This window comes from Loxodonta africana, chromosome 17 (assembly GCF_030014295.1).
Source record: "Loxodonta africana isolate mLoxAfr1 chromosome 17, mLoxAfr1.hap2, whole genome shotgun sequence".
NCBI classification, from domain to species: Eukaryota; Metazoa; Chordata; class Mammalia; order Proboscidea; family Elephantidae; genus Loxodonta; species Loxodonta africana.
Window position 1 is genome coordinate 62,186,982 of NC_087358.1, and position 26,406 is coordinate 62,213,387.

Genomic DNA, 26,406 nt, shown 5'->3' on the forward strand with positions numbered 1-26,406 from the left:
AGCTAAGGGTCCTTTCCTGGAGGAAGCTTTTCCACAACCTCAGGCTGAATTAGGTGTCCCTTGCTATGTTTCTGTAACTCTCCACACAGACTGCTATTCCAGTATTCATCACTTCTCCAGTAATGGCTGCTTTACAGATCTGTCTCCAGGTGTTGAAGACCTAACAGGAAAACCAAATTTTCAGAACACACTTCAATCTTTTGCTTACTCTTTTGAGTTTTTCCCTTTGTAGTTTATCTATATTTTATTATACCTCTAATAGATTTGCAGTGATTAGTTCTGGAAAGCCACAAATTCGATGGTTAAAAGTTGGGAAACATCACAACTGGTAATGAACATTTTAATTCTTTGTTAAAGAGTGTTGTCACATACACCATTGTCTACCAGAGATAAATGTTCTCCTGGCACTTAAGTCCTTTTATCCTTCAGGCCTCTGAGGTCATTACCTTTGGCAATGAAAGTTAAAAGTGATTAAGATATCACCCAAAAGGCAGAGCCTTCTGCAATCAGGCAGTAACTAATTTATCAAATAACTCCAAAATACTTTTGAAAGCATGTTTAATTCTGGGAAGGTAATGTCACTGTTAGGGTTCTGAGGAACCAATGCTATTACAATGGTTAGGACATCCCTAAATTCATGCCCATTCACTTTGTTTCTGGTTACTTTACTTTGTCAACATTCCTCTCTTTCTTTCCTCCATCTTTATTAACCACCTGTCATGTTACAAAACAAAACAAAACAAAACAAAACAAAACAAAACAAAAAACTGCATATAGAATTAATCTTTGCTATTCAAAGACCACAGGTCCCTGGGTGGTGGACAGTGTGTGCTGGACTGCTAACCTATGGTTGGCAGTTCAAACCCACCCTTTGGTGCCTTAGAAGACCTGGTTATCTGCTTCCATAAAGATTTCAGCCAAGAAAACCTATGAAGCTCGGCTCTCCTCTGTAATATGTGGGGTCACCATGAGTCAAAACTGACTCGATGGCAACAAGGATTCAAAGACCACAAGCACGAGCATCATTTGGGAGCTTGTTAAAAATGCAGACTCAGCCTTATCAGCTCTCCTGACTCAGAATCTGCATTTTAACTCCAGGTGATTTATATGTAGGTTAAAGTTTGAGATGCAATGGAATAAACAGCTTGATAAAAACTGGGTAAACTGGTTAGGAGCTAATCTAAGAAATGAAAAAAAACCTGAAGTAGAAAGTAGCAGCTGAGATAGTGGAGAATATGGAAAAGATCTGATGTGACTCTTATGAACTCTGTGAATTCCTGACCCTAAACTCCCCACGCCCAATGCAATAAGAATTGTTTAAAAGTTAGTTAAAAAAAAAGTCAAAGACTTGGAAAGGGGCACAGAGATTAAAGCAGACCATTTTAAAGTCAGACTGCTCTCTGGCCAGGGACCCTCACGGGCCTTATGTGATTCTACAGGGTCGCTATGATTTGGAATCGACTCGACAGCACTGGGTTTGGTTTTGGTTTTTTGGTGATGCGTAATAGTTAAGCACTAGGCTGCTAATCTAAAGGTTAGTGGCTCAAACTACCCAGGGGCTCTGTGGGAGAAAGACCTGACTATGTGTTTCCATAAAGACTACAGCCAAGAAAATCTTATGGGACAGTCACATGGGGTTGCTGTAAGTTGGAATCCACTCGAAAGCCCCTAACAACTCAACATAGGTGTATGTACCTTTGCTTGGCTTTGACTGGGCTATTTTACTCTGTGGGAACAGAACTTAAATCATGGAAAACAAATAACAGTGCAAATAATTTTACTCCACAGAAATGCAAACGACTTTTGTCTAGTAAAAACCCGTAACCCGTTGCCGTCGAGTCGATTCTGACTCATAGTGACCCTATAGGACAGAGTAGAACTGTTCCATAGTGTTTCCAAGGAGCACATGGCAGATTCGAACTGCTGACCCTTTGGTTAGCAGCCATAGCACTTAACCACTACGTCACCTTTGTCTAGTAAAAAAACAAAACCAAACCTGTTGCCGTCAAGTCAATTCTGACTCATAGTGACCCTTTGTGTAGTAGAGAACATAAATTACTACAAGGCAAATTTCCCTTTGAACAAGTTTTAACATCTTACTGGTTCCTTTGTTAATTAAAGAATTAAGTAAAATATCTGGCACACGTTCATTTTGTTTGCATGACAGTCATAGTGTCCTTGACCAACCACTGGACTGCAAGCTCCTCAGTGGCACAGGCCATGTTGCAGTCTTACCTGAGACCCCAGAGCAGAACACAGAGCCCAGGACTCAGTGGGTGGGCACACGATGAACTTCAATCAAATTGACACGTAGATAATGATGAGGAAAAGGAACCAAATGGCTAAGCTCCTGCTTTGTGTACAGAGAGAAATCTGGCCCTAAACTTCAGAACTATAAAAAAAAGTTGCCTTCAGATTGATTCTGACTCAGCAACCCTTTAGGACAGCCAGTCCCCCAGCACTGAATATGACAAATTAGCAGACTATAGCACCTTTGGAGCCCTGGTGGCATAATGGTTAAGAGCTCAGCTGCTAACCAAAACATCGACAGTTCAAATCCACCAGCCACTCCTTGGAAACCCTATGGGGTAGTTCTACTCTATCATACGGGGTCGCTAGGAGTCGGAACCAACTCAATGGCAATGAGTTTAGTTTCTGGGTAGCACCCTTCCTTATGACTGGGTCTATAAAAGAACAACAGGAGAGGAGAGTCCATGTTTGAAGCAAATGTCTATAGAATGAGAAAAAAGACGAGACATTCTACATACAATGCTTTTTCCCCACAGAAATAGGGATACACACCCACACGCCCCACACAGTTCCCTGCCTATTTAATACCTGTAAAAAACAAGAAAATTAAGGGGGCAATATGAAAATGCACTGATTACGTATTCCCACTTCAAGGTCAAACAGAGCATGTATAAATAAAACAGCCGATCTTGCCTCGGTCAACAACGCCTAACGAAGTGGTTCTCAAACAGACTCCTGTGCTTTGTATTCCCTATGCCCTAAGAAGGAAGCCTTGCTTCTAGCTAATGGGAACTTTCACTTGGCTCATAGCATTATCGATTTTTACTTTCATGGCATCATAAATATTGACAACCACCTCAGCAAAATGCCGGTGGCGCCAGTTCCTCCCTGCTGGCAGGCTAACACTGGGCCATAAAAAAATACTGTATGCAAATCCGAGGCAAGTCCTCGGGAAATGAGGAATGTTGATCCCATGAGGACTGAACTGTTGAGGGTGCACTGGGGAATCCCAAGGATGCTGCTTGGAAAGCTTTGTCAGAACTCCACCTGATGCCGAGCAAAACTAACTTCCTTTCCTCAGATAATGAAAGATTATGTGCAGCTTTCCAAAGGGGAAAAAGAGGACACAAAAACTTCTCAATGCTCTTGCCAAGAAAAACCCCCAGTGAATTAGTACATAATCCTTCGTCACCGTCTAATCAATCTCTTCCTTTCACAGTCCAAACAGAGGGATCCTCCAGGGGTGGACGGCCCGTGCTAGACACACCAAAATTCATTATCTCATCTGCCTGGTGCCACTGTTGCCAATAAAGTGTAATTATGGTGTTATTGAGCTCCTTCCCTCTTTCCCAAAGCCAGGCTATAAACTTTGGATCTTCAGCAGTGTCTTCCCAGTCAGTCTTCATTAAGCTGAACTGTCTCAGAACAACGTCTATTTAATCAGCAGGGTGCTGGCTAATTTTCTTTTTTAGAATTTGTATTAGCAGAACAGACACTGGGTGACTCCATGCCTCGGATGCCACACAACTAAAACTCAAGGCTTCCTCTGGCCTCAGGAGGCCAAGTGGCCACTGGATGGGGTTCTTGGCCCCTGGAGATGCTTGACTGGTTGGGTACGTCTCCTGTAATGCACACTGCCGTTCCCACTGTGGGGAGTGCTTTGTAATTGCCTCTATCACTCAAGAGATGTAAACGCCGAGAGGCAGGGGCCTATCTCTCCCCAGTGCCTAGCACCATGCAGGTATGTGGTTAAGAGTTCAACTCTGTGCTTGTTGAGTGACTGGAGTGATGGCTGAGCACCCATCACTTCTCTGAACTTCTAGCCATGCCTGGTAGCACTACTGGCCAGACATGTAATGTAAGTACTCACAGAACCAAATAGCTGAGGAAGAGAGAAAAGGAATTGATTTACTGAGTACCTACTGTGTGCACTGTTTCAGCACTGGGCAGGGCATGGAGCAGCTGGTGGATTACCATAAAGCCTTTTATAGATTTTGCTGGATAAAGCTGATCTTCCAATAGAAAACTGGTTTAAGAATAAACAGGTACAACATAAAATGAGAAAAAATGTCTATAATAAACCTAAGGCAGCCAGATTTCTCAGGGGAGGGGAAAAAAAATCAAATCTAATTAGGTATTTTCGGAATGCATTTCCATTTCCTTTCTGACACAGGCTTCCTCACCTCTAGGTCTTGACTACGTTTTATACCTCCACATTAGTGAAATCTTCAAGGAAGCAGTTTCGGTGGCTCCTCCTGTCTGGCTTTGCAGTGTTATAAGGAGCACGGAGAGGATTTCCTCTCTGTGAGGCAGCCAATTTCTTAAGCAATTAAATGCTGTTTATATTGCAAACTCTGTGCTTGGGTTGACATTGTCAAGCTTGATATTACCTGACTCCTGCCTAAGATGTATCCCCAGCTAGTTCATTCTACTGTGACTGCCATCTATTAAAATTTCCAATCTGTTCTCTCCTCAAGGGATCACACAGTACTTGGCAAAGGAGCTGCTTCTGAATCCTGCAAATTTTACTCATCTATATAAATACATATTTTTGAAATGGCAAGGCTTGCAAATTGCTTCACTAAATTGACATCCCAATCTGCTGTCCTCAAAGGGGAGAGGCAAGTGCCGTGTACTTCTTACGTGCATACCGCTTCCGTGCTGGCTTCTTAAAATAACATACGCAGATGCCAAACTGTCGTGAAATTCCTCCACGAGGTCACGGAACTGGGATGCTGGATTTTGTCACTCCTGGGCATGGACATGGCTGATTTCAGTTTTGGCTATGTGGACCAGAAGCTGATACCATACAGTGCACCAGATATAAGAAACAACTACTTGCTCTTATCAACATGCAGGTTGAGAACTTGGGTGTTTCTCCTTCAGGCTACTCCTTACAGTCTCCAGGCTGAATGGAAAAGTGAGATGGTGTCTGTACGTACATTGTCTGTATTTTTTATTTAAGCGATAATCACAACCTATGTATTTATACTTATAAGAAATCGCTTCTCAGAAGCAGCCCAGGTTAAAATGCAGCCATTTCAGTTGGCAATTGGGCCTGGTTAGAGGCTTCCAAGGAATCCCTGGGTGGCCCAAATGGCTAAGCATTGGGCTACTAGCAGAAAGGTTGGCAGTTCGAGCCCACCCAGAGGTGCCTCAGAAGAAAGGACTGGTGATCTGCTTCTGAAATGTCACAGCCTTGAAAACCCTATGGAGCAGTTCTACTCTGCACTCATGTGGTCACCATGAGTCAGCGCCAACAGTAGGGGTTTCTAAGCCCCCAAACAGAGGAGATGACGTGAAGCACAGGTCTTTTTTTTTTTTTAAGGCATGGAATGTCAACTTCTTATCTTCCTAAAATAAGTTTTGGGCAGCTTTTCATACATTTTTGGTCGTGAAAGCATGCAATCCACATTACATGTTGCTAGCAATGTCGGCTAAGACATTTGAAGGATCAGTCACATTTCTCCTCTCACCAGAAATCTTTAAGGATTTCTCCGCTGCTTGTGGAAGAAAACAAACGCACTGGCAGCCGTTGGGGCTCCGCCATCTGGCTCCAGCCTGCTTTTCCAGCTCCACCTTGCTCTATACACTTCCACGCAGCTCGCGTGTCTGCAGAGCAGACGGTTTGCCTTTCTCCACCTGTGCTGGACACTTGCCAGCTTCCAGGTCTCTATTCTTAGGGCTCCAGCCTCTGACTAGAACGCTCCCTTATATGCCTGAAAAAATCCCGTGTGTCCTCAAAAGTTAAAATTCTGCCTTCTCCGTGAGGCCCTTCTTAACACCCTCGTCAACATTACTTGCCCTTGGGTTCCCAGAGTATGTTGCTCATACCTGGGTTGACAATCACATCATTCGGCTTTGTGCTGCAGTGAATTGTTTATTTGCAGACATCTACGTGTGGTCAGCAATCATGACAGGGGCTTTCCCTATCTTCCCTCATTTAATCCTCACAGTGCCCAACAACCTGAGGGTAATCTGACCATCATCTGCCTGTAAAATGTGCAAATTTTGCTCAGGTTACACTACTTCAGGCCCTTGTGGCACAGTGGTTAAGCACTGGACTACTAACTGAAAGGTTGGTGGTTCGAGCCCACCAGCCACTCATGGGAGGAAGATGTGGCAGTCTAATTCCGTAAAGATCACAGCCTTGGAAACCCTACAGGCAGTTCTACACTGTCCTACAGGGTCTCTATGAGTCGAAATCAGCTGGATAGCAATGGGTTTTATACCACTTCAGTCAATAATAGTACTGAATTCATAATACTTTGTTCTAACTTCAAAATCTGGCCTCTCCCTCTTCATCACTGTAATTCACGGGGGCAGGTACTAAATCCTACACAGGTCTCTCTATCTTCCACAACACCAAACATGGAAATGGGGTTCAGTGAACATCTGAAGGAATGAAATATGGTCTCTTCTATTGTTAAGTATCTCGTGGGTGTTAGAAGTATCTCTGTAACTCCATCTCTGACGACAGGAATCCCAGCCTACGTTTCTCTTCTATACTCCACATATCCTAGCATAACATTAAAAACCAAGAAACCAAACCTGTTGCCATCAAGTCGGTTCTGACTCATAGCAACTCAGAGTAGAACTGCCCCATAGAGTTTCCAAGGAGTGCCTAGTGGATTTGAACTGCTGACCTTTTGGTTAGCAGCTGTAGCACTTAACCACTACGCCACCAGGGTTTCCAGCATAACATTAGCTATGTTATATTAGGCTTTGCAAAGAGTCTGGCGTAGCTACAAACTCTTTATAGAGCTCTTAAGTCCCCAAGTGGTGCAAATGGTTAAAGTGCTCAGCTACTAACTGAAAGGTTGGAAGTTTGAGTCCACCCAGAGGCACCTCAGAAGAAAGCTCTGGCAATTTACTCATAAAAAATCATCCTTTGAAAACCCCATAACGTACAGTTCTACTCTGACACACGAGGTCACTGTGAGTCCGCTTCAACTCAGTGGCAACCAGCTGACTGAAGAACACTAGGAAGTGCCGTTCCCAGGAGGAGGCCTGCCTGGCCCACTAAACACCAGGCCAGAAGACAACAGCCGGCTTTTGGGTGAGTTCCACCAATTCTCTCCCACTCCCACTCACTTGATGAGTTATGTTGAGTGGCAGTGCTCATTTGTGGAGAACACAGGGTGACAAGTGTCCATTTCCTTAGGTTTCTGCTGCTTCTAGGGGACCCAGCTCACAGGACAACCACACAGGGCTCTGGTGTGTGGGGACAACCACATTTCTCCTTTAGCAAGTCACAGACGATCCCGGGGCAGAAACGCCAGCACGAGCCACCTCATACCTTTCAGCTTTTCGGCCAGGAGGGCGGCCTCGTGCTCCGAGTAGTGCATGATGGCTGGCGGGGAGGGCGGCCGCAGCCGGTCCTCCTCCAGCTTGCGCCGGTGCCGCTCCTCCCGGGCGCGCATCCGCTGCTTGCATTCCCACTCGTAGAAGTCGTCCCTGGCCTGGGCAAAGTCCACATGGAGGCGACCGGAATCCTTCTTGTCTGTGCTAGATCCCAATCGCATCCGGTAACCTGAAACCAGTAGAAAGCCTTGTCAGATGACTGTAGATTCTGACAGCGCATCTGGGTCCTGGCCCTTAAGGCGCACCTAGGTGAGCTCTCACTTCTTTGCCCTCATGTCAGACGACAGGCATCCTTCCTTACCACAGGTTATCCTTCTCCCCAGAGACTCTAAAGCACTCCTAGCAGATGTCACGGAGTCCACCCTGACTCATGGCGACCCCATGTGTGTCAGAGTAGAACTGTGCTCCATAGGGTTTACAATGGCCTATTTTTAGGGAGTAGATTGCCAGGACTTTCTTCTGAGGTGTCTCTGGGTAGAATCGCATCTCCAGCCTTCCAGTAAGTAGCCAAGTGGGTTAACCATTTGCACCACCAAGGAACTCCTGAAGTGCTGTCAAGGTAAACCTATTATAGATTTGGGAATAAACACTCCTTGGGGAGGTGTCTCAGAGGGCTACCTACCCATCTTCCAAACCACTGTAAACAACAGAGGATGATCTCAAGGACTAGGGCACTTATCAAAATTCCTTCTTCTCTCTAAGCAAATTTGGCACATAACCTTTTTTTCTCTCTACCCTTTTATGACATTGATTTTAAACTTTCAATCGACTGTAACTCTTTATCATAAGGTCCCTTAAATTCTTTTTAAAAAGAGGTAGAACAGTAGTAAATGAAGAATACCCATGCTATTCAAAAATATCTACAAAGTGAATTCTACGACACCTCGCTCACAGGCAGTGTTTCATTCAGCTAGAAAGTGCTGCTGCTCAATTCTCACTCAGCAGCTGCAAAAGCCACAATTACAAAGGCAACTTTGCAATGCTGTTTTATTTCCATGCCTCCTTTTTTTCTGGGGCACACAAGAGAATATTTTACCTTCAATCAGGAGGCCTCACCACTGCCTGCCTTACAGCCCTGTTGTAGGTCATCTGGCAGACGGCTCCACACAAATTGTCCGTGTAACTTTGAAAGCCACAGAAGTCCCGCACAGGACCCAGAGCTAGAGGGAAATAGGCTAGGGGTCTTTGGGGATTGACTGTGAGCTATCCAACTTGTAAAGATAATAAGCAGAAACGTGATCTTAGAAATCAACACAAACAGGACTGGAACCAGCCAGCCAAACTTCAAATGAAGATGAGCTGGCTTTGAGGTTGCTCTCTTCAAACTTGGGGTGCTTAGACTTTAAAAACATAAATTCAGGTCCCAGCAGGAACCAGGCTGTCAGGGTCTGTGAGAAAAGATGGCAAAACGAACAGTTCTGCTGTGTAGGAGCTTCGCAAATCAGATACAGCTGTAGGATTCTAGGCCGCACGGCGCTTTGGGTTAAAACTCTGCTGAAAATCCCTGGAAAGGCTGGCTTCTCCCTACGAAGGCAGTTGACACCTTTGAAAAGTTACAAAAAAGATATGAATCTCACATCTGATTCCTGCTATCCACTGAACCCGTCCCATTCCTAAGGTCTCAGCTGTGTTATCTAAAAAAACGGGAAGTCCCAACAAAATCTATCGACAGCACAAACATCCAGTCACAGATGAGCAGAATTCATGCTAAAGCAAGATCGTCTTGGTTGTGAGCCATGGAGACTCAGCAAGTCAGCAGGCCACGGGGGTCTGTGCAGAACAGCTGGGCCAGCAACACTCCCTTGCTCACGTCCAGGGGCTCACATTTCAAACATTTCTGGTTCCAAAGGCACCCTTCTCTTTCACCAAAACATCATCATTAAGGCCTTAAAAGAGACCCTGATGAGGATGAATCTAAAATTAGCCTGGCCTTCAAATGTGAAAGCGGTCCTAAAATTAGACAGGCCTTACAGATGGGCTTGGGCTTGCAGCAACTCAGGCGCAGGAGGGGCAGCCTTCCTTCCTGCCTGCCTCCCAATTAATCAGCCTTTCAGAGCGGCCCAGGACAGATGCTGTCAGCCTCCGGAGGGTGGCCGAAGCTGAGCTGGGAGACCCTCCTGTGCCTGGACAGGGAGGCTGAGGCCAGGCCTTCACTGTTGTCTTTTCCTGAGCAAGGGGGCAAACCAAGAAGCAACCAAGAATGCTACTGGGAAGAGCAGGACCAGGGTCAGGGCTGTGAAAAATACAACATCAAGGCATCAATAAAGGAGTACCTTCCACATGTCTAAATGTGGGACCGTGCATCTTTGGCAATGTCTTATAGGGTTTTCTGCCTGTGTCTAAACGTTGTGTTAAGTTCATGTTGAAGAGTGCCTTTCATCTACTCTAACCCTCTCATTATTCATTTCATTAGGTAAAATAATAGCTTTAGTGGCAGATCCCTGATTATAGCCCAGGCCCCAGAGCAGGGCTACTGAGAAATGAGAATCAGTTAGTCTCTTTTTATCATCAGCAGGATATCTGTGTTAAAGCAACCAGTTGCTGAATGGCTCCTATTTTGCAGGTGCCCTGCTAAGCACTTATCACACACACACCCATTGCCGTGAAGTCAATTCTGACTCATAGTGACCCTATAGGACAGGGTAGAACTGCCCCATAGAGTTTCCAAGGAGCACCTGGTGGATGCGAACTGCTGAACTTTTGGTTAGCAGCCATAGCTCTTAACCACTATGCCACTAGACTTTCTCTATTCATTATTTCACTTATTCTTCACAATAACCCATGAAGTAGGTACTGTTACAATCTATTTTGCAGATCAGAAAACAGAGGCTCTAAGAGAGGTTACATGTCTTGTGCAAGGCATAGGAAGTCAGGAGTCAGGCCACCCAAAAGCACCCCCATTTTTTAACAGACTGCTTGGATGCGACAGTTCAGGAATAAATAAAAGTAAGACATGGCGTTTGTGTCTTGTAAAATGTTCTTGCTCTATGCTTTGTTTTCCATCTCCATTTTGGAATGTCTTCAGATTTTTTCCCCCCTCCCACTCTGTAAGGCCTTGTTGGAGGGAGAGTTTTAAAGTTCTCCAGATCATTATCCAGCCCAGGAAAGTCTCTGAGGTGTTGGGATACCCTCAAGGCTTCTAGAACTTGCAACAGAATTTCAAGGCAATAGAGTCTGACTGCAGAGACTAAGTAAAACCTGCCACTGGCATTCAGATGTGCTTTGTGTTTCTTTACCTATTGTTTTCCCACCTTCCCCCATTAGCTTTGCCTCAGGAATAGGAGGCTAATGAGCAGAGAGAGACAGAACTGAAAAACGTAGATGGAGTATGTGGGGGAAAGGCTGTGAGCTGAATCTAAAAATACATGCTTCTAAAGCCCCAAGTCAATACCAGTCCTGTAATTCTTAGATTTGGCAAAGGTCTTGTGGACAGACTCCATACACTTTCTCCAATACCCACAGAGTGGGAGGCAGCATTCGTCCTAATTTTAACATTTGTAAAACACTCCTATAAAAACTGGCACCAAAGAAGCCAGGATTATGGGGCGGGCTTAACCAAGCTTAAGCACAATCAAATGGACATTGCTATTAGGCCTTACCCTTGCCCTAAGGTCCACAGACGACTTTCTGTAAGGAACTGATCTTGCTTTGGTACCCTGGTGTCTAAAAGCGAATCCACTTCTGAAAAATTGAAATTATTCTGATGGAATGCTTTATTCCCCCAGAGGATTACACCTAATAATAATAATGGTCCTCAGTACTCATAATATTGCTTTTCATCTAATAAGCACTTGAGAATATTAATTAGAAACTAGATGGAACTCCTAAGGACTGGAGGATGGAAAATTGTCCTGTGGTAAGTTAAATTCACAGACTTAACAGAGAGTGTCTGACAGCCAAGGAAAAGTGCAGAATGCCTCCTTTTCTAGCCTCTAACTCTGAGGACTTTATTGTGCTTTAAAGGCAAAAGGGAATAAGCTCATATTAACATCACAAAATATAACATGCTTAGAAAATCCCTTAAGTAATGCAAAGTACCAGAAAGGTAAATGGCTTTATCAACCATGAATTCCTCCGCAAAGCGAATGTGACAAAAATTCTTCTTGCTTTTCCGAATCGCTGTGATATCACCGCACTGCTCAAAGACTTCTTGTATAATTTCCTCAGTAGCATTTTCTGGCAATCCTCCGACAAACACAGTCTTGCACCCAGGAGGTCGTTCTCGTGTGGAAGGAGGTGGAAGATCTAAGAATCACAACAAAACAGAGGGTTTCGTCTTTTATTTATTTGCTCTTTCTTTTTTTTTCTTTCTGGTTCACCCTGCGAAAGGAAAGTTTGCAGGGTAACTTTCCTAGATTACGTAAGGATACGTTTATACCCCAAGTTACATGTATCTCTGGCTGTCTCCTTTTTAAGTTCCTCGCGCCTCCTTCCCCCCACCTTTACTTTTGGTGTTCATTTCTACACAGAGTGGCTGCGCTTGTCCGGGAACAAAGATAAAGCAAACGTTAGCATAATCTCATTTTTCCTTCATAATATAGAAGCTCAGCAAATGGCGGGGGGGTGGGGGTAGAAAAAACTTCACAAAGCACAAAACATGATGAAATGACAATATGATGAAAAACCCTGGCTTGTTATCTGCTTTGTCGTGTAGCCAGAGAGTGGGGCGGCGAGGCAGAACACGAAGTGTCACCTCAGAGCAAGCACAGTACTTAGCTGGCTATAAAACACTGTGCCTGAAAAAAAAAAAAAAAAACACCTTTTTTAATTCACATTTTAATGAGCAAACTATTAACTTTTAGGAAGATTGTATAAAAAGATAAACTGTGTACTGTCACAACATTTTACCTAGTTTATATGTAGATTACTGAAGCAATCTCCTGGCAAGTCCACTTAAAATGGGCAATGTTGATTAATGCGAATAAAAAACAAAAAAATCCCTAGCTGTTTAAGCCCATAAACTTGGTATACAAAAGGCTAAATTAAAAAAAAAAAAAAAAGACTGGCCCATTTACCTCATCCAACATACATTTCCTTCATCCAGATGCAATTTGGTCCAGAAGCTCTGATATGCAGGCTCCCCCAACCCAAATTGCTAACAGCTAAATTAATTCAATTTTCCATCTAGCAAAACACATTTCAGAGCTTTTCTCCCACACTGGTGAAGATGAATAGATGTATTCATATATTTCACACTGTGTTCGGCAGCAAATGCTAGCCTTTAATGGGTGAAAAGATTCTTAGTGGTAGATGTATATCCCCAATCACATGTGCCGGCTTCACTGTGTTGATTCAGCTCCTGGATGGACACACGGACAGATCCCCACGTATCTGTTCTAATCTAGAGATGAAAGCCTTCTGCAGAATGATGTCCACACTGTCTATCTACATAGGAAAGCTCTGAAAATAAACGCAATGCGATTAAAAAAGAAAAAAAGAAGGCATTTAAAATGATGAATGAATACTTCTCACAGGTGTCACTTACTTGGATTTTGAGGGAAAAGGGTACAGCTTTTGCAGTGGATTATTTCTTTGACGACAGCCACTTCTGCTGGTGGCGGGGGTGGGACCAGCCCCAGGCCTGGTATCATTGGGTTAATGGGGGTGATTCCAGTCATCACGTTCAGGCTTGGATCAAAGCCGGGCACACAGATTGAGTCTGGAAAAGCACACAAGATAACATCTTGGCTGCAGGATCTTAGACCAATTTTTGTTGTTGTTTTTGCTATTTTCCTGTAAAGATTATTTAACTTTCTGCTTTCTATTTTTCAGAAACTTCTCTTGGCATAAGATGTAACATTACAGAAAGCTATTCCAGAAGGGTAAAGGGAAAATAAAAGATTAGCCTAAAACTGCCCAGAAAGGAAATCATATTACTTAAAATATTAACATGGCAAATACAACACAGCACATTAAAGTGTAAAACCATGCACCATGAAGCTGTGCTATTATGGCGAAAGCAGTTTTCTGTTTCTTAACATCAGTGTGTTTACATTGCCTTATGACCCAGAATGCGGGAAGAATATCATTTAACATTGAAGTGCCCTGTGAATCTAATTGTCAACCTCATTTTATCAAAAGAGCCTTCTTACCAAGTGACCTAGATCTGGGAGAGCTCAATTTGTATGTGCATACTTTATAATGAAGCATTCTGGTCCCATCTAACCTGCTTCTCCCAGGGTGAGGAAAATAAAACAAAGAGTGATTATAATTACCATGGCTGGGTTAGATACTTGCAGCCATAAAGTTAGCTCTGTACATTTCTGAATTCTACTGGATAATCGTACTTTCTTCCTATAATTCCATCAACAAAGAATTGGGCCACCCTTCTGAAATATTTATGCCCTGTATAATCACTGGGTTTTTGGGGTTTATATAAACACAACTCAAAAAAAGCAAGGAGTGAAAAAGGATGGCTTTTCCAGTATATACACTGAATTGTTTTGCTGGTGTGATAACGAAGCAAGTAATTTCATAGGTGATATACAGGGTTTTTCTTTCCTGGCAGTTGTTGATTTCTGTAAGTAAGACCTTTTTAAAAGCTGTTGTTGTTTGGTGCTGTCAAATCGATTTCGACTCACAGCAACCCCATGTGACAGAGCAGAACTGCCCCATAGGGTTTTCTTGGCTGTAATCTTTCTGGGAGCAGATTGTCACGTCTTTCTCCCACACAGCTGCTGGGTGGGTTTGAATCGCCAGCCTTTAAGGCAGTAGTAGAGCTCTTAATCACTGTGCTACCAGGGCTGTTAAAATACTGTACTGAGTTCCTAAGAGTAGCTGCACTGAGTTCCTAACGGTAGCTACTTGGGTTTTTCTCTTTAAAGAAAACAGATCCTCTCACTGGTGTGTGATAATGTTCCCAGGAGGACAAACAGTAGCACAGATGTCACAAGGAGTAGCCATGGTGACCCTCCACTAATCCCCGAGAGTGAAGCTTCCTTCTTTTCTTATACTTTCCTATTCTTTTCTCCTTCCTCATCCGAGGTCTTCTCCATTCTTCCTTTATCCTCTGCCCTCTTTTTTTGGATTCTGATCTACAGGCTGTGCCTTATGCCTGTGCATGGCCTCACTCACTGCTTACCTGTGTGGGAAGGTCGGATAGACCCAGAGACAGAAGGAATGAGAACTAACTCCAGAGGATACAGAAAGCACAGTAAAATGTTTCCTTTCTGAGGACAGGTGTATCGCATTCCTCCAGCTAGAAGAGATATTCTAACTCTTCCTCTGGGTTGAGCAGAATAAGCAGTGTGTTCCTGATCTGGGTCCCCAAATGGACTGTTGTCCCATTTATTAGAAAATTCATTTAATTTGATCACGTGTCAGAGTTTATTACTACCTTCAGTAAAATGAGCTTTTATTTTATTTAAAAAAAAAAAAAAAGACAAGCAAAAAAACCCCATAAATGTAAATATTAAATGAGCATTCTCTTTCAAAGCAGTCACTATGGCAATCTAGGCACTTAGTCTATAAATACGGTGCTCAGTTTCTTCATTTATAAAATGGGATCATTTGACTAGATTATCTCTTGGGGCACCAGCATTCCAGGACTTCTGGATTCCTTGCTGATATTGCTTAAAACAATCACTCAGAACAAAGTGGCATACAAAAGACATGGAAGTTTGGAAATGACAGTGACTTGACTCAAACTCTGGTTATTCACTTAATCTTTATGAAGTTTCATAGATGTTATTCTCATTCTACGCATCAAAAAAAAAATTAGAGTTTAAAATAGTTAAGTAAACCCTAGAAACAGAAAGGGCCGCATAAACCAGAGACTCCATCGGCCTGAGACTGGAAGAACTAGATGGTGCCTGGCTACCACTGATCACTGAAGGAACAGAACAGAGAACACAACAGAGAATCCCTGATGGAGCAGAACAGTGGGATGTAGATCTCAAATTCTTGTAAAAAGACCAGGCTTAATGGTCTGACTGAGACTGGAGGGACTCTGACAGTCGTGGTCCCTGGACCCTTTGTCAGCACAAGATTGGAACCATTCCTGAAGCCAACTCTCCAGACAGGGATTGGAGTGGATTATAAGATAATGATACTGGTGAGAACCAAGCTTCCTGGCTCAAGTAGACACATGAGACTATGTGGGCAACTCCTGTCTGGTGGTGATATGAGAAGGCTGACGGGGACAGGAGCTGGTTGAATGGACATGGGAAATACAGGGTGGAGAGGAGGAATGTGCTGTCTCATCTACATAGTAAGGTGTGTAAAACTTTTTGTATGCGAGGCTGACTTGATTTGTAAACTTTCACCTAAAGCACAATAAATTTTTAAAAAGTTATGTACAATTGCCAACATCACAGCGCTAACAAGTGCCAGACCAGAATTAGAATTAGAACGCAGGCTCTGGTCCATAATAGACACATCTCTTCTGACTATTCCAACGTTTCTACCTAGAAGGACGCAACTTGATCGTTCACCTTGTACATGACACTACTTCTAAAAATTTATTCCACCCTTAAAAAATATAAAATCAAGATTTGTCCTCCTGTTCCAGATGCCCATTCTGAAGGAGTTCCAGGATGGAATAGCTTTCAATATTGTCATCAGTGAAATAGCACACTGGCTTCCAAGGGGAATATACTGGAAATACAAGTATTGGCCAGTGGGGTTACTGGCAAGCTTGAGTTTTCATTTAATCTCATTCTGTACATAGGATTGATTCGTCTGTTTCTTTTCTGGCCTGGGTCTCACTATTGTTTGCCAGCTCAGGATGATTTCAGGCTGAAATAGCTCAGGACTGCAAGCCCTGAAATGAGAGCACAGTGCATTACAATAAGCAGATGTTTCCCGCAAATGAGATGAGAGGTTGGCTGTAACAGACTTTTCTTTTTTCTCTCGGAAGGGCAAATAAATAAATAAATACATCTTCAGAAATGGGGACAAAAGACCCTGCTCTTGAGCAAAACAGTTTGATATACAACAAGAGTTACTCGCCTGTTTCTGAGACATCGGTGTGGAGAATCTGGGGTTTAATAAATCTGCATGGTGAGTGCGGTAGCTGGAGACGGGCTTAGGAAGGAATTAACACTTAAATTATGCTGGACCTCAAAGGACCTAAGATTCTGTATTTGAGAGGGGGAAGTAGGGAAGGATTAGGGTTTTTTTTTTTGTTTGTTTGTTTTTGGTAATATATAAAAACCCATTGCTTTTTAACAATACATGAACAGTTGGAAATTGTTTTCTGAGCCAGCACAGAAACCTCTTACGTACTAACTCGTTAAAGCAAATGCACAAACTTTGAGAGTCTGAGAACGACGATGGCACAGAAAAGCAAAGGTGAGAAGAGAACGTGAGGGAACTCTCGCAGTCTACTCTTTGCCTTCCTCAGAAGAGCTGCCCTTGTGAACTTCAGAGATAATGAGTCACAGTTCCACTCAGGGAAAAGGGAAGAAAGCTCAAATTGTAGCAAGAAAAGAATCCAATTAAATATATACTAGAACTCTCTTTTAGAAACTGCTCTTAAACCCGGAGAAAGCCCATTGTCATCAAGTTGATTCCGACTCACAGTGACCCTAGAGGACTAAGTAGAACTGCCCCATAGGGTTTCCAAGGAGGAGCTGGTGGATTCAAACTGCTGACATGTTGGTTAGCGGCCATAGCTCACTGTAGCTTTTAACCATTGCACCACCAGGGCGCCAAACTCGGGAAAGGGTTACTTATTTCATTTCTGACTCCTCTCAGCATCACCAGCTCCCACCGCATTAGCTGGCAAGGGCCAGCACTCAGTAGATGTTTCTTTTCTGTTGTCTCTCCACAAACGAGCAAGACAAGAATCCTGTCTACTGATTCATGCTGTTGCTGTTAGGTGCTGTCGAGTTGATTTGGACTCACAGTGACCCCGCGTGACAGGGCAGAACTGCCCCATGGGGTTTCCTAGGCTGGAATCTCTACGGAAGCAGACTACCAGGTCTTTCTTCTGTGGAGCCACCGGGGGGGTTCAAGCTGCCAACCTTTCAGTTACCAGCTGAGTGCTTAACTGTTGTGCCACCAGGGCTCCTTATTGATTCACAGTACAGCGCTTTATCAATTAATGAGCATTTTCCAGAGAGGGAGTTGGGGTTTTGTGCTTAGGATTTCAGAGGTACGGCAGCTGAATTCATTCATTCATTCACATACTATTTACTGGGCATGCACCATTACCAGGATCTAGAGTTACAGAGGTAACTGTCATCAGTTTCCCCTTGGGAAGATCTCAGGGCTTGAGAAGAGCATTAAGGATGGTCACCCAACTCAGCAAAGAGTTGAGAAACAGGAGCTCAAAGGACAAAAGAGGAGTCCAGGAAGGGGCCCTTACCAGTGCCTATAGCACGGTGTGCATGTGACAGTGTAGCCTGGGTGCACTGAGGCAGGCCAGGTCAGAAGGGACCTTGCAAGTCAGGCTCCACATTTCTGACTTTATTCTGCCTGTAGTGGTAGCCCCTGAAGGTCAGCTGTGTGTACCCAGCCAGGCCATCCCTCCTGCTCTTGGTCTGCTGCTCCTTTTCTGACCATTCAGTCAATGTCTCAGTAAAGAGTTTCACATTTAAGGTTAGAACGTGATCCCATTTGAAAGGAAGACAATAGGGGCCTATTTCTAAGCAGGGCTGGACATAACTCGGCTAGCTGTGGGCACGGAAGCTGGCCTCGGCCTGACAGGACAGGGATAAGTTGTCAATGCCAGGAGCAAGTCCAGCCCAGAAGGCTGAACACACTGTTCCAAAAGAATAGTAAGAGAAAAGGGATGGTAATCAGGTCAAACGGTAGCACTGCTGGTCTAGTCCTGGGCCAAGAGTGTCCTGACAGAGTGGGTAAGCACACAGATTGTTAGCAGCAGACAAAACACAAGTCCAGGCAGTTTGCATGCAACTACTAACCTGAAGGTTGGCGGTTCAAATCCACCCAGCGGCACCATAGAAGAATGGCCTGACAATCTGTTCCTATAAAGATTCCAGAAACCAAAACCAAACTCACTGTCATTGAGTCAATTCCGACTCATAGCAACCCCATGAGGTTTCCAAGGCTGTAAATCTCTACAGAAACCAGCTGCTACATCTTTCTCCAGCAGAGCCTCTGGTGGTTTCGAATTATGGACCACCACCTATGCACCACCACCATGAAAACTCTACTGAGCAGTTCTATTCTGTAACACATGGGGTTGCCATGAATTGGAATGTACTCCACTGCAATGTCTTTTTTTTTTTAAGGCAGGCTAGAAGCAGGGACTATCCACAGCTCACAGGGCCCTCGATACCCTGGTTTGGGGTTCAGACTCCAGTACACGGTTGGGGTTGGGGTGACTGAGCTTGGCAACAACAAGGTGAAGTCATAGATCTAGAAACACTAGACAAGTACTTAAGCTGCGGCTCAGGCCAAAGAAGCAAGACAGGAATTCAGATACTAGACCTGCGGCCGGGGGTTCCAGGAAGGAGACAGAGACCCCAGTTAACAGACATGGGTACAGGTCAGAGCCTGGCCAGCAGCAAGCATGGCTGCAGGCTGAAGGCAGAGCTCGAGGGCCCCCTTCCCCCTGCCCAAGGCCTGGAGGAAATCTCAAGACCAGGCAGATGCTGAGCCTGTGGGGGCCAATCCCAGGAAGTCTGCAGGGCTGAGTGATGGCCTGGAGTGGCTCTGAGCACCTTCCATAGCTGCTCTCCTTTCTCCAGAGAAGCCACATGACACAGGAGGACAATCTGTCCACCAGAAGTTTAGGCTGGGGAGACCGTTCCTCGGATTATTCTCAGAATGGTCTCCAGTTAGAATTGACACGCCAGTTCAGGAACAACGAAGTCACGGTTTTTCATTCCATGTGCTCCTTTTCTTGAAAAGTCTAAAAACTCATTTTGTGATCAACTAAAGAGAACTGGATTTTAGAAAGGTGATCTTGAAGTCAAAGGATCTGGGAACAGCTAGGTGACCCTAAGGCTTCAATGTCTTCACCAGGTGAATGTGAATGTGAATACTAGACACACTACCTTGACAAACTGGGAGTGTCAGATAAGACAATCTGTGTGAGAGTGGTACATCAAAGGGTTGAGAGTCCAGCCTGGTTGGGGTTCAGGCTCCAGTACCTAGTCTGCAATCCTAGGTCTCCCATGTGCTGGCTGTCTGACCACAAAAATTTAATCAATCTTTCTAAGCTGAATTTATCATACCTGTAAAATGGGGGTAATATTATTTGCCCTTTAAAGTTTGTGAGAATTAAGATTAAAAAAAAAAAAAAATAGTGTCCAGAACATAGTAAGTATTCAATGAATGATAGCAATTATATACAACATTAGTAAATAAATACTTATACGAATAATACATATTTACATAACATTATATACATAAGAGAGTCCCTGGGTAGTGTAAACAGTTAATGCATTCAGTTGCTAACTGAAAAGTTGGAGGTTTGAGTCCACCCGGAGGCACCTTGGAAGGAAGGCCTGATGACTTATTTCTGAAAAATCAGCATTGAAAACCCTATGGAGCACCATTCTACTCTGACACACAGGGGGTTGCCATGAGTTGTAACTGACTTGACGGCAACTGGTGTTCTGGTATAACACATATTTATATAACATTATATATATATATATATATGTTATTAATATTTATATACATAAAGATTAAGACAATGGCATTAAAATGTTTCACTTGACAAAATATTAGCGCTTATGAGGTGCTGGGAATTCTGGTAGGTACTTTTCATGCAAAGATATTACAAGATTTGGGTCTTCCCTTCATGGAGGTGACAGTCTAGTGGCAGAAACGAAACAGGAAATGACAGTAGAGACATCTGCTGTGAGACATTTAGGTAGGGGTGTGAGGGGAACAAAGAAGGCAGGCATCTAAACCAGTCTGGGATGAAGGACAGTGTTGGAGATGGAATCCTGGAGGAAGTGACATCTGACCTGAGTCTTAAAAAGAATGACTTCTGTCTATCCAGTGGACATGCAAAAAATATTTCTAAATGTTCTCTTAGGAAAAATGTACAAAACCAATCCCTTGGAGGCAGAATTGCTCTTAGGTTTTTACCTTTGTAAAACAAAACAAAAGAAAACACTGAAAATAGCTATGTATTTGCTGAGAACAAATCAACCACATAGTAGATTATAAGTTAACATAATAGTGTACTTTATAAGATAAGTGAGTGCCTACAGGCAGAATCTTTAAGAAAGCAAAATTGAAAATGGTTTTGTGATCTTTCCAAAGACATCCAAAGGCAGAGAGGTATGTTTTCCATTTAAACCCAAGATGTATTTCCAGAGTGAGCTCCTGGAGCCCTGCTGTTCGCATTTTATAAACAAAGACCTCATTCTATCAATAAAACCCTCAGCCTCTTTGACTGGGAAGTAATGCTGGCAGCACGCAGGAATGCAGCCGTCAACAGTTATTTTAAGGACTGTTGACTTGGGTGAGGAGATTTGTGTTCATGTTTGAAAATATGACAGGGCACGAAGTGAAAAGAATTTCAAAACTTCTGACCAAAACTGGCGCAGAGGAGAAGTGACTGCTAAAAGAAGTCTGTCAGCTCTTTCCAGAAACCTGTGCATGCAGCATGCACTCAGAAACCAAATATGTTTTGAGTAAGCAGGAGGTAAAAGTCTATCAAAGGTTTTATGAAATGTACTCCTATCGGGGGTCAGGTGATTTGAATTCGATGCCAGAGAAGTTTCTGTGCGGAGGCCTGGTCTGTTATGCTCAAAGTAAGTCGCTAGATGTTTCTTGGTCCTACTGAAATGCACACTTCAGATGCAATGGGCCTCACAGCTGAGGCATAAAAACCATGCTGGCACATGCCCGTCAATCTTGGAGGGGGCTCATGATGACCAAGAAGCAAAGGACACTGGACCTTAGCAAAGATTGTAAATTTCAAAGCTGAAAGAAACTTGGGTATTACCCTAGGCCCACCCTCTTGATTTATAGATGAGAAAGTTGAGGTCCAAAGAGGTTAAGTGGCTTGTCCAAAGTTACAGAGCTAGTAAAGCATGGAGGTGAAACCAGAATCAAGAGTCCTGCTGCTTCATCACTGTACATTTGAATTCTCCAACATCTTTCCACCTTCATTTGGACACCTCTAGTGCCAGTATGGTTAACGTGCTTGGCTGCTAACCAAAAGATTGGAGGTTCAAGTCTACCTAGAGTTGACCTACTTCTGAAAAATCAGCCCCTGAAAACCCTAAGGAGCACAGTTTTACTCTGACACACGCAGGGTTGCCACAAGTCGGAGTCAACGTAACAGCAACCGGTTTAATAAAACAACACTACCTCGCAAGATAGTCCATTCCATTTTCTAACAGCTTTTGAGTTAAATCCACCGTCCTTATTCTGCATTCCTGGACTATTATAACAGGTCTCTTTCCCACCATTACTCGTAGAACCCATGAAGAAAGCTTACAGGTATACCTGAGTCTTCTCTTGTGTAGACTTAGCACTTTTCTTCCTTTAGTCGTCCACGGAAGAGTGCCTTTCTTGAAATATGCACCTTTTCTGAGTTACCCCAGACATAGCCAGGGTGAAGCTGACCAACTGGTTAGCAGTGATCTTTACCTTTCTTAATTCTGAACTCTATATTTTGTACAAAGGTCCCTGGGTGGTACAGTTTGTGTTCAACTACTAACCTAAAGGACAGTGATTCAAACCCACCCAACAGAGCTGTAGAAAAAAGGCCTGGCCATCTGCTTCTGTAAAGATTACAGCCAAGAAAACCCTACGGGACAGTTCTATTCTGTAATACATGGAGTCGCCATGGGTTGGAAATCAACTCAACGGCAATGGATTTTTTTCATTTTCTTGTACTAACCTGTATATTATGATTAATAGACAATGGTAACACTTTTGAATGTTTGCTTTGTGCCACGCTGGAGCCCAATGCGGAACATCACCTCAGCACATGAGTCTTTTTGGCAGTCACATCACACAGGTGACACACGTTGAATGACCTCATTCAACTAAACACATACGTCTTGTCACTGCAGGATGCCATTATACAACTTTGCAGCTGACATTTTGAAACTAAATAAAAGATTCCACATTTTCCCTTGCATTTTCAAAAATCTGTCTTCCTAGGTTCTCCACCTCTCTTGAATTTTCCCTCCCTGGCCCTCAACATCTATAAAACAGCTAGACAACTCTTCCTTAAAGTTGCTGCTCCTTCTAATTTACCAGAAAATTTTTCCTTGTGGCTCAGACTCAACCACAGAAGGAGAGAAAAGGCCCTCATGTTGCCACTTTTGAGAGGTGAACCTGTTTGCTGCTTTGAGCTAAAGGGAACTTCTCCAGGAGATGCCTATAGGGTGTTTGGGGCTTGGGGTTGCTACACGGGCCATATCCTCATCCATTTTCTCCATCTGGCCAGACGGTTAGTTCTTTGCTCCCAACAAAACATTCCTGTTCTTTTCTCTCTTTGACTTTACTCAAACATTTTCCTGGTCTCTGAATTTTAACATAAGTTTATAGAAATACATTTGATTCTCATTATTTGCGACAGTTACCATATGTTCTGGAAAGTCACTGTGGAGACTGAACTAGCAAATACTGAACCCCTGCTATTAAGGGATGGATGTTTAGGGTTAGCTTCCTATGAGACTCTGGTCACACTTTTGTCAGCTAATCAATTCATAACCTTATTTTTTGTGTGTTTCTGTTTAAAGACGTATTATTTAATATGTATTATTGATTCATTAACATTGAACCCATGGTCAACAGCAGTATAACTCACGCCTGAATGAAGCTTATCTAACATTCGTATTTTCTCTGAAAGACACGTCACAGCCTTCTTGTGCTTAGGAATACCAGACAGCACTTCAGCACTCTGCTGTGATTTTAAGCAGAGAAATCACCTACAAAAATCACAGAAGTGCAAAAAAGTGTAACACTGAGTAGATCATGAAAAGGACATGGTATGAGAGCTGAAACAAGAGGGCAGAGTGTTGCCTTGCTCAACCTCAGCTAGGACCAGGCGCATCGGAAGACTCAAATGTTTTGCTGCTTTGTACATGTCTGTGGTTGTAAATACATTACAGATACTGATTTTGGGGTTACAAATAAATTTTTTCTGAGTAGGTGAATTTGCTAATGTGGAATCTGCGAATAACGAGGATCAACTCAATCTTCTCAGGCAAATCCATTTAGACTCCTTCCCCTAGACAGGTTTATCTCTTTTGAATCATTTGTTGTTGATCTCTAGTTCTGAGGGCCACTATCAAATCTCTGGGGTGCATAGGGGTTACTTTTAACTCTCTGTGTTAAGAGGTCATGTGTCTTAGTTATCAAGTGCTGCTATAACAGAAATACCACAGTAGATGGCTTTAACAGAAATTTACTCTCTCACAATTTAGGATGCGAGAAGTCTGAATTCAGGGCACCAGCTCCGGGGGTAGGCCTTCTCTCTCTGTTGGCTCTGGGGAAAGGTCCTTGTCATCTATCTTCTCCTGGTCTAGGTGCTTCTGAGAGCCCGGGTCCAAAGGACGCTCTCTGCTCCTGGCTCTCCTTTCTTGGTGGTAGGAGGTCCCTCTCCTTTGTGCTCACTTCTCTGTCCTTTTATCTCTTAGAAGATAAAAGGTGATACAGGCTACACTACACGCCAGGGAAAATGCCCTTACATCAGGTCAGGGCTGTGACCTGAGTAAGGGTGTTGCATCCCACCCTAATCCTCTTTAATACAATCTAATCTTGCCTCATTAACCACAGGCAGAGATTAGGATTTACAACACATAGGAAAATTACATCAGATTACAAAATGGAGGACAACCACACAACACTGGGAATCATGGCCTAGACGAGGCGACACATATTTGGGGGGACAAAATTCAATCCATGACATCATGTTTTCTAAGTTCTCCCCTTCTCCATGGGCTACTGGTGCCCTCTCACTTGCTTCAACATCGCATCTGAATGTAGTCTACAGCAACCCATTCGCACTTCCTGAGCATCCTTCCTATACCACTTCTATCAAACACTCTTCAACATATGAAATAACTTCAAGACCTACCTATTTCTTTTAGTGGTACAGCCTGTGCCCCTCAGCTCCTGGCTGAAAACTTCTGAGTCACCCGCTTCCCTAGGTAATCACATCCAGTCATTTGTCAAACCTTTCAGAACGGACCTACCTTTGAGAAGTTTTCTATAATTCTTCCCTGCCCTCCTTGCTATTTAGGCTCTCCTTAGGTCTTGTCTGCAGTACTACAAAAGCCTCTTTGTGCCCCAAGAAACTGTAGTGTCTCTATCTTCCTCCTCCTTGCTCTCTCCTTCATCCCTCCCTCCTCTCTACACTCCTCAGCTGAGCCCCTCCCTCAAGCCCTTCTCACATCCTTGGACCTAGGATCAGCCAATGATGCCCACGGGAAACCCACGAGAATAAGTCCTAATTGGGGCCTCTAAATTACTTCTTTCAAACTTCTTTTCACAGCCCTATCTCATCTCATTAGGTGATGATTAATTTTCTCTCTGTACAATGCTATGTGACTTTATGCAGCAGGACTGTTACATAATGATAGGAGGGGCGGGTGGGGGAAGGTCTGAATAGGCTCTTGGTATTCTCTGCTTTGTCCAAACTGACAAGCTTATGGCGGTGGGAACAAGGTAAAAAGCTGTGGGATCTTGAGAAATTTTCTTAAATATCCAGTCAAGCCTAGAAGAAGCACTAATTAATTTTCACGTATCTATTTTTCTAAGGAGGTAGGGATACTCCAGGTATATGTTGAAAGACTAAATAACTGACCAAGTTTTTTTTTTTTCATGATAGTATAACAATAAATATATGATAAAATAATTTGAACATGTTTCTTTCTGTTGTTCAGTGTCTCCCTGCACTATCATTGTTCCCCTTCTTTGCAATCAGGGCAAGAGCCTGGCATCATATATAGAAAAAAGGACAGTGGAGTTTGTGACTGTGACAGCAGGGGTGGTATATCACAGCATGCAAATGTCTTCATTGGGCTCTTTCATTTGCAACCTGTGTCTCTGAGGCAATATGCAGAGGCTCACCTTTTGATTTTATTTATCAACCATGGCTTCAGTTTACAAAGGCATCTGAATGAGAGGCAACATCTCATAAATTTAAATCAGAGCAAAGGAAAACTTATTCAATATTTAGTTTCAAAGGAAACATTCACAACATATTACCTTAAACAATTTATGTAGGTTTCAATTTAAACTTACTGTTTGAAAAGGTTGAAGTAACACAGAATTGGTCTCTTTAAATAAGATCAGTACATAGCAATGAACTTGGAGAGAAAATAGAGCCTGTTTTAAAAGTAAACACGTCAGGAGTGCTCCCATAGGAAACTTCAAATTATGTTTTATTCAGTGCTTTCAATCGATTCATTCCGGTTTGAACCCCTGCTGAGAATCTGCCTTTCCACCCCAGATGTACTGAATCAGAATCTACATTGTAACAAGACCCTCAGGTGATTCTTACATATTATGGTTTTATTACATAGGGTTTTATTTTAAAGTCACAGACTAGTCCGATATTAATTTAATTTTTCTACTAGAACATGTAGGCAAGAAAACCCGACTGCCTTAATCATCACCTTACCTGTAGTGTCCAACATAGTCATTGGCACACAGTATCATATTTGACAAATATCTGTTAAATGAAGGAATGAAATTTACAAAGTGAATTTACAGAGTCCACACTACAGGGACAAAGTAATATTTGGTGGTTTATTCCATAATGTCACTGTATTGATTCATATAACATTCTATGCAAATGTATCAGAGTTTTTCATATTTACATTAATTGACCAATGCGGCCTATGAGGCTTTGTATTATTACTACGACATGATGATTGTTACACACTTTTTACAGAT

At 43.1% G+C, this 26,406-nt stretch overlaps 1 protein-coding gene across 12 annotated transcripts in view; it reads right to left on the bottom strand.

Moving 5' to 3' along the window:
* ENOX1 (ecto-NOX disulfide-thiol exchanger 1) overlaps positions 1–26,406 on the bottom strand; it is a 744,157-nt gene that overhangs the window by 181,161 nt on the left and 536,590 nt on the right. For all 12 annotated transcript variants that reach the window (XM_064270093.1, XM_064270088.1, XM_064270090.1 and 9 more), the window contains 3 exons: positions 13,100–13,273; positions 11,653–11,859; positions 7,550–7,783 (listed from right to left, as the gene is read on the bottom strand). In XM_064270093.1, the coding sequence (XP_064126163.1) occupies positions 7,550–7,783; positions 11,653–11,859; positions 13,100–13,232 (574 nt within the window). In that variant the 5' untranslated portion in view covers positions 13,233–13,273. The remainder of the gene's footprint in view (positions 1–7,549; positions 7,784–11,652; positions 11,860–13,099; positions 13,274–26,406) is intronic.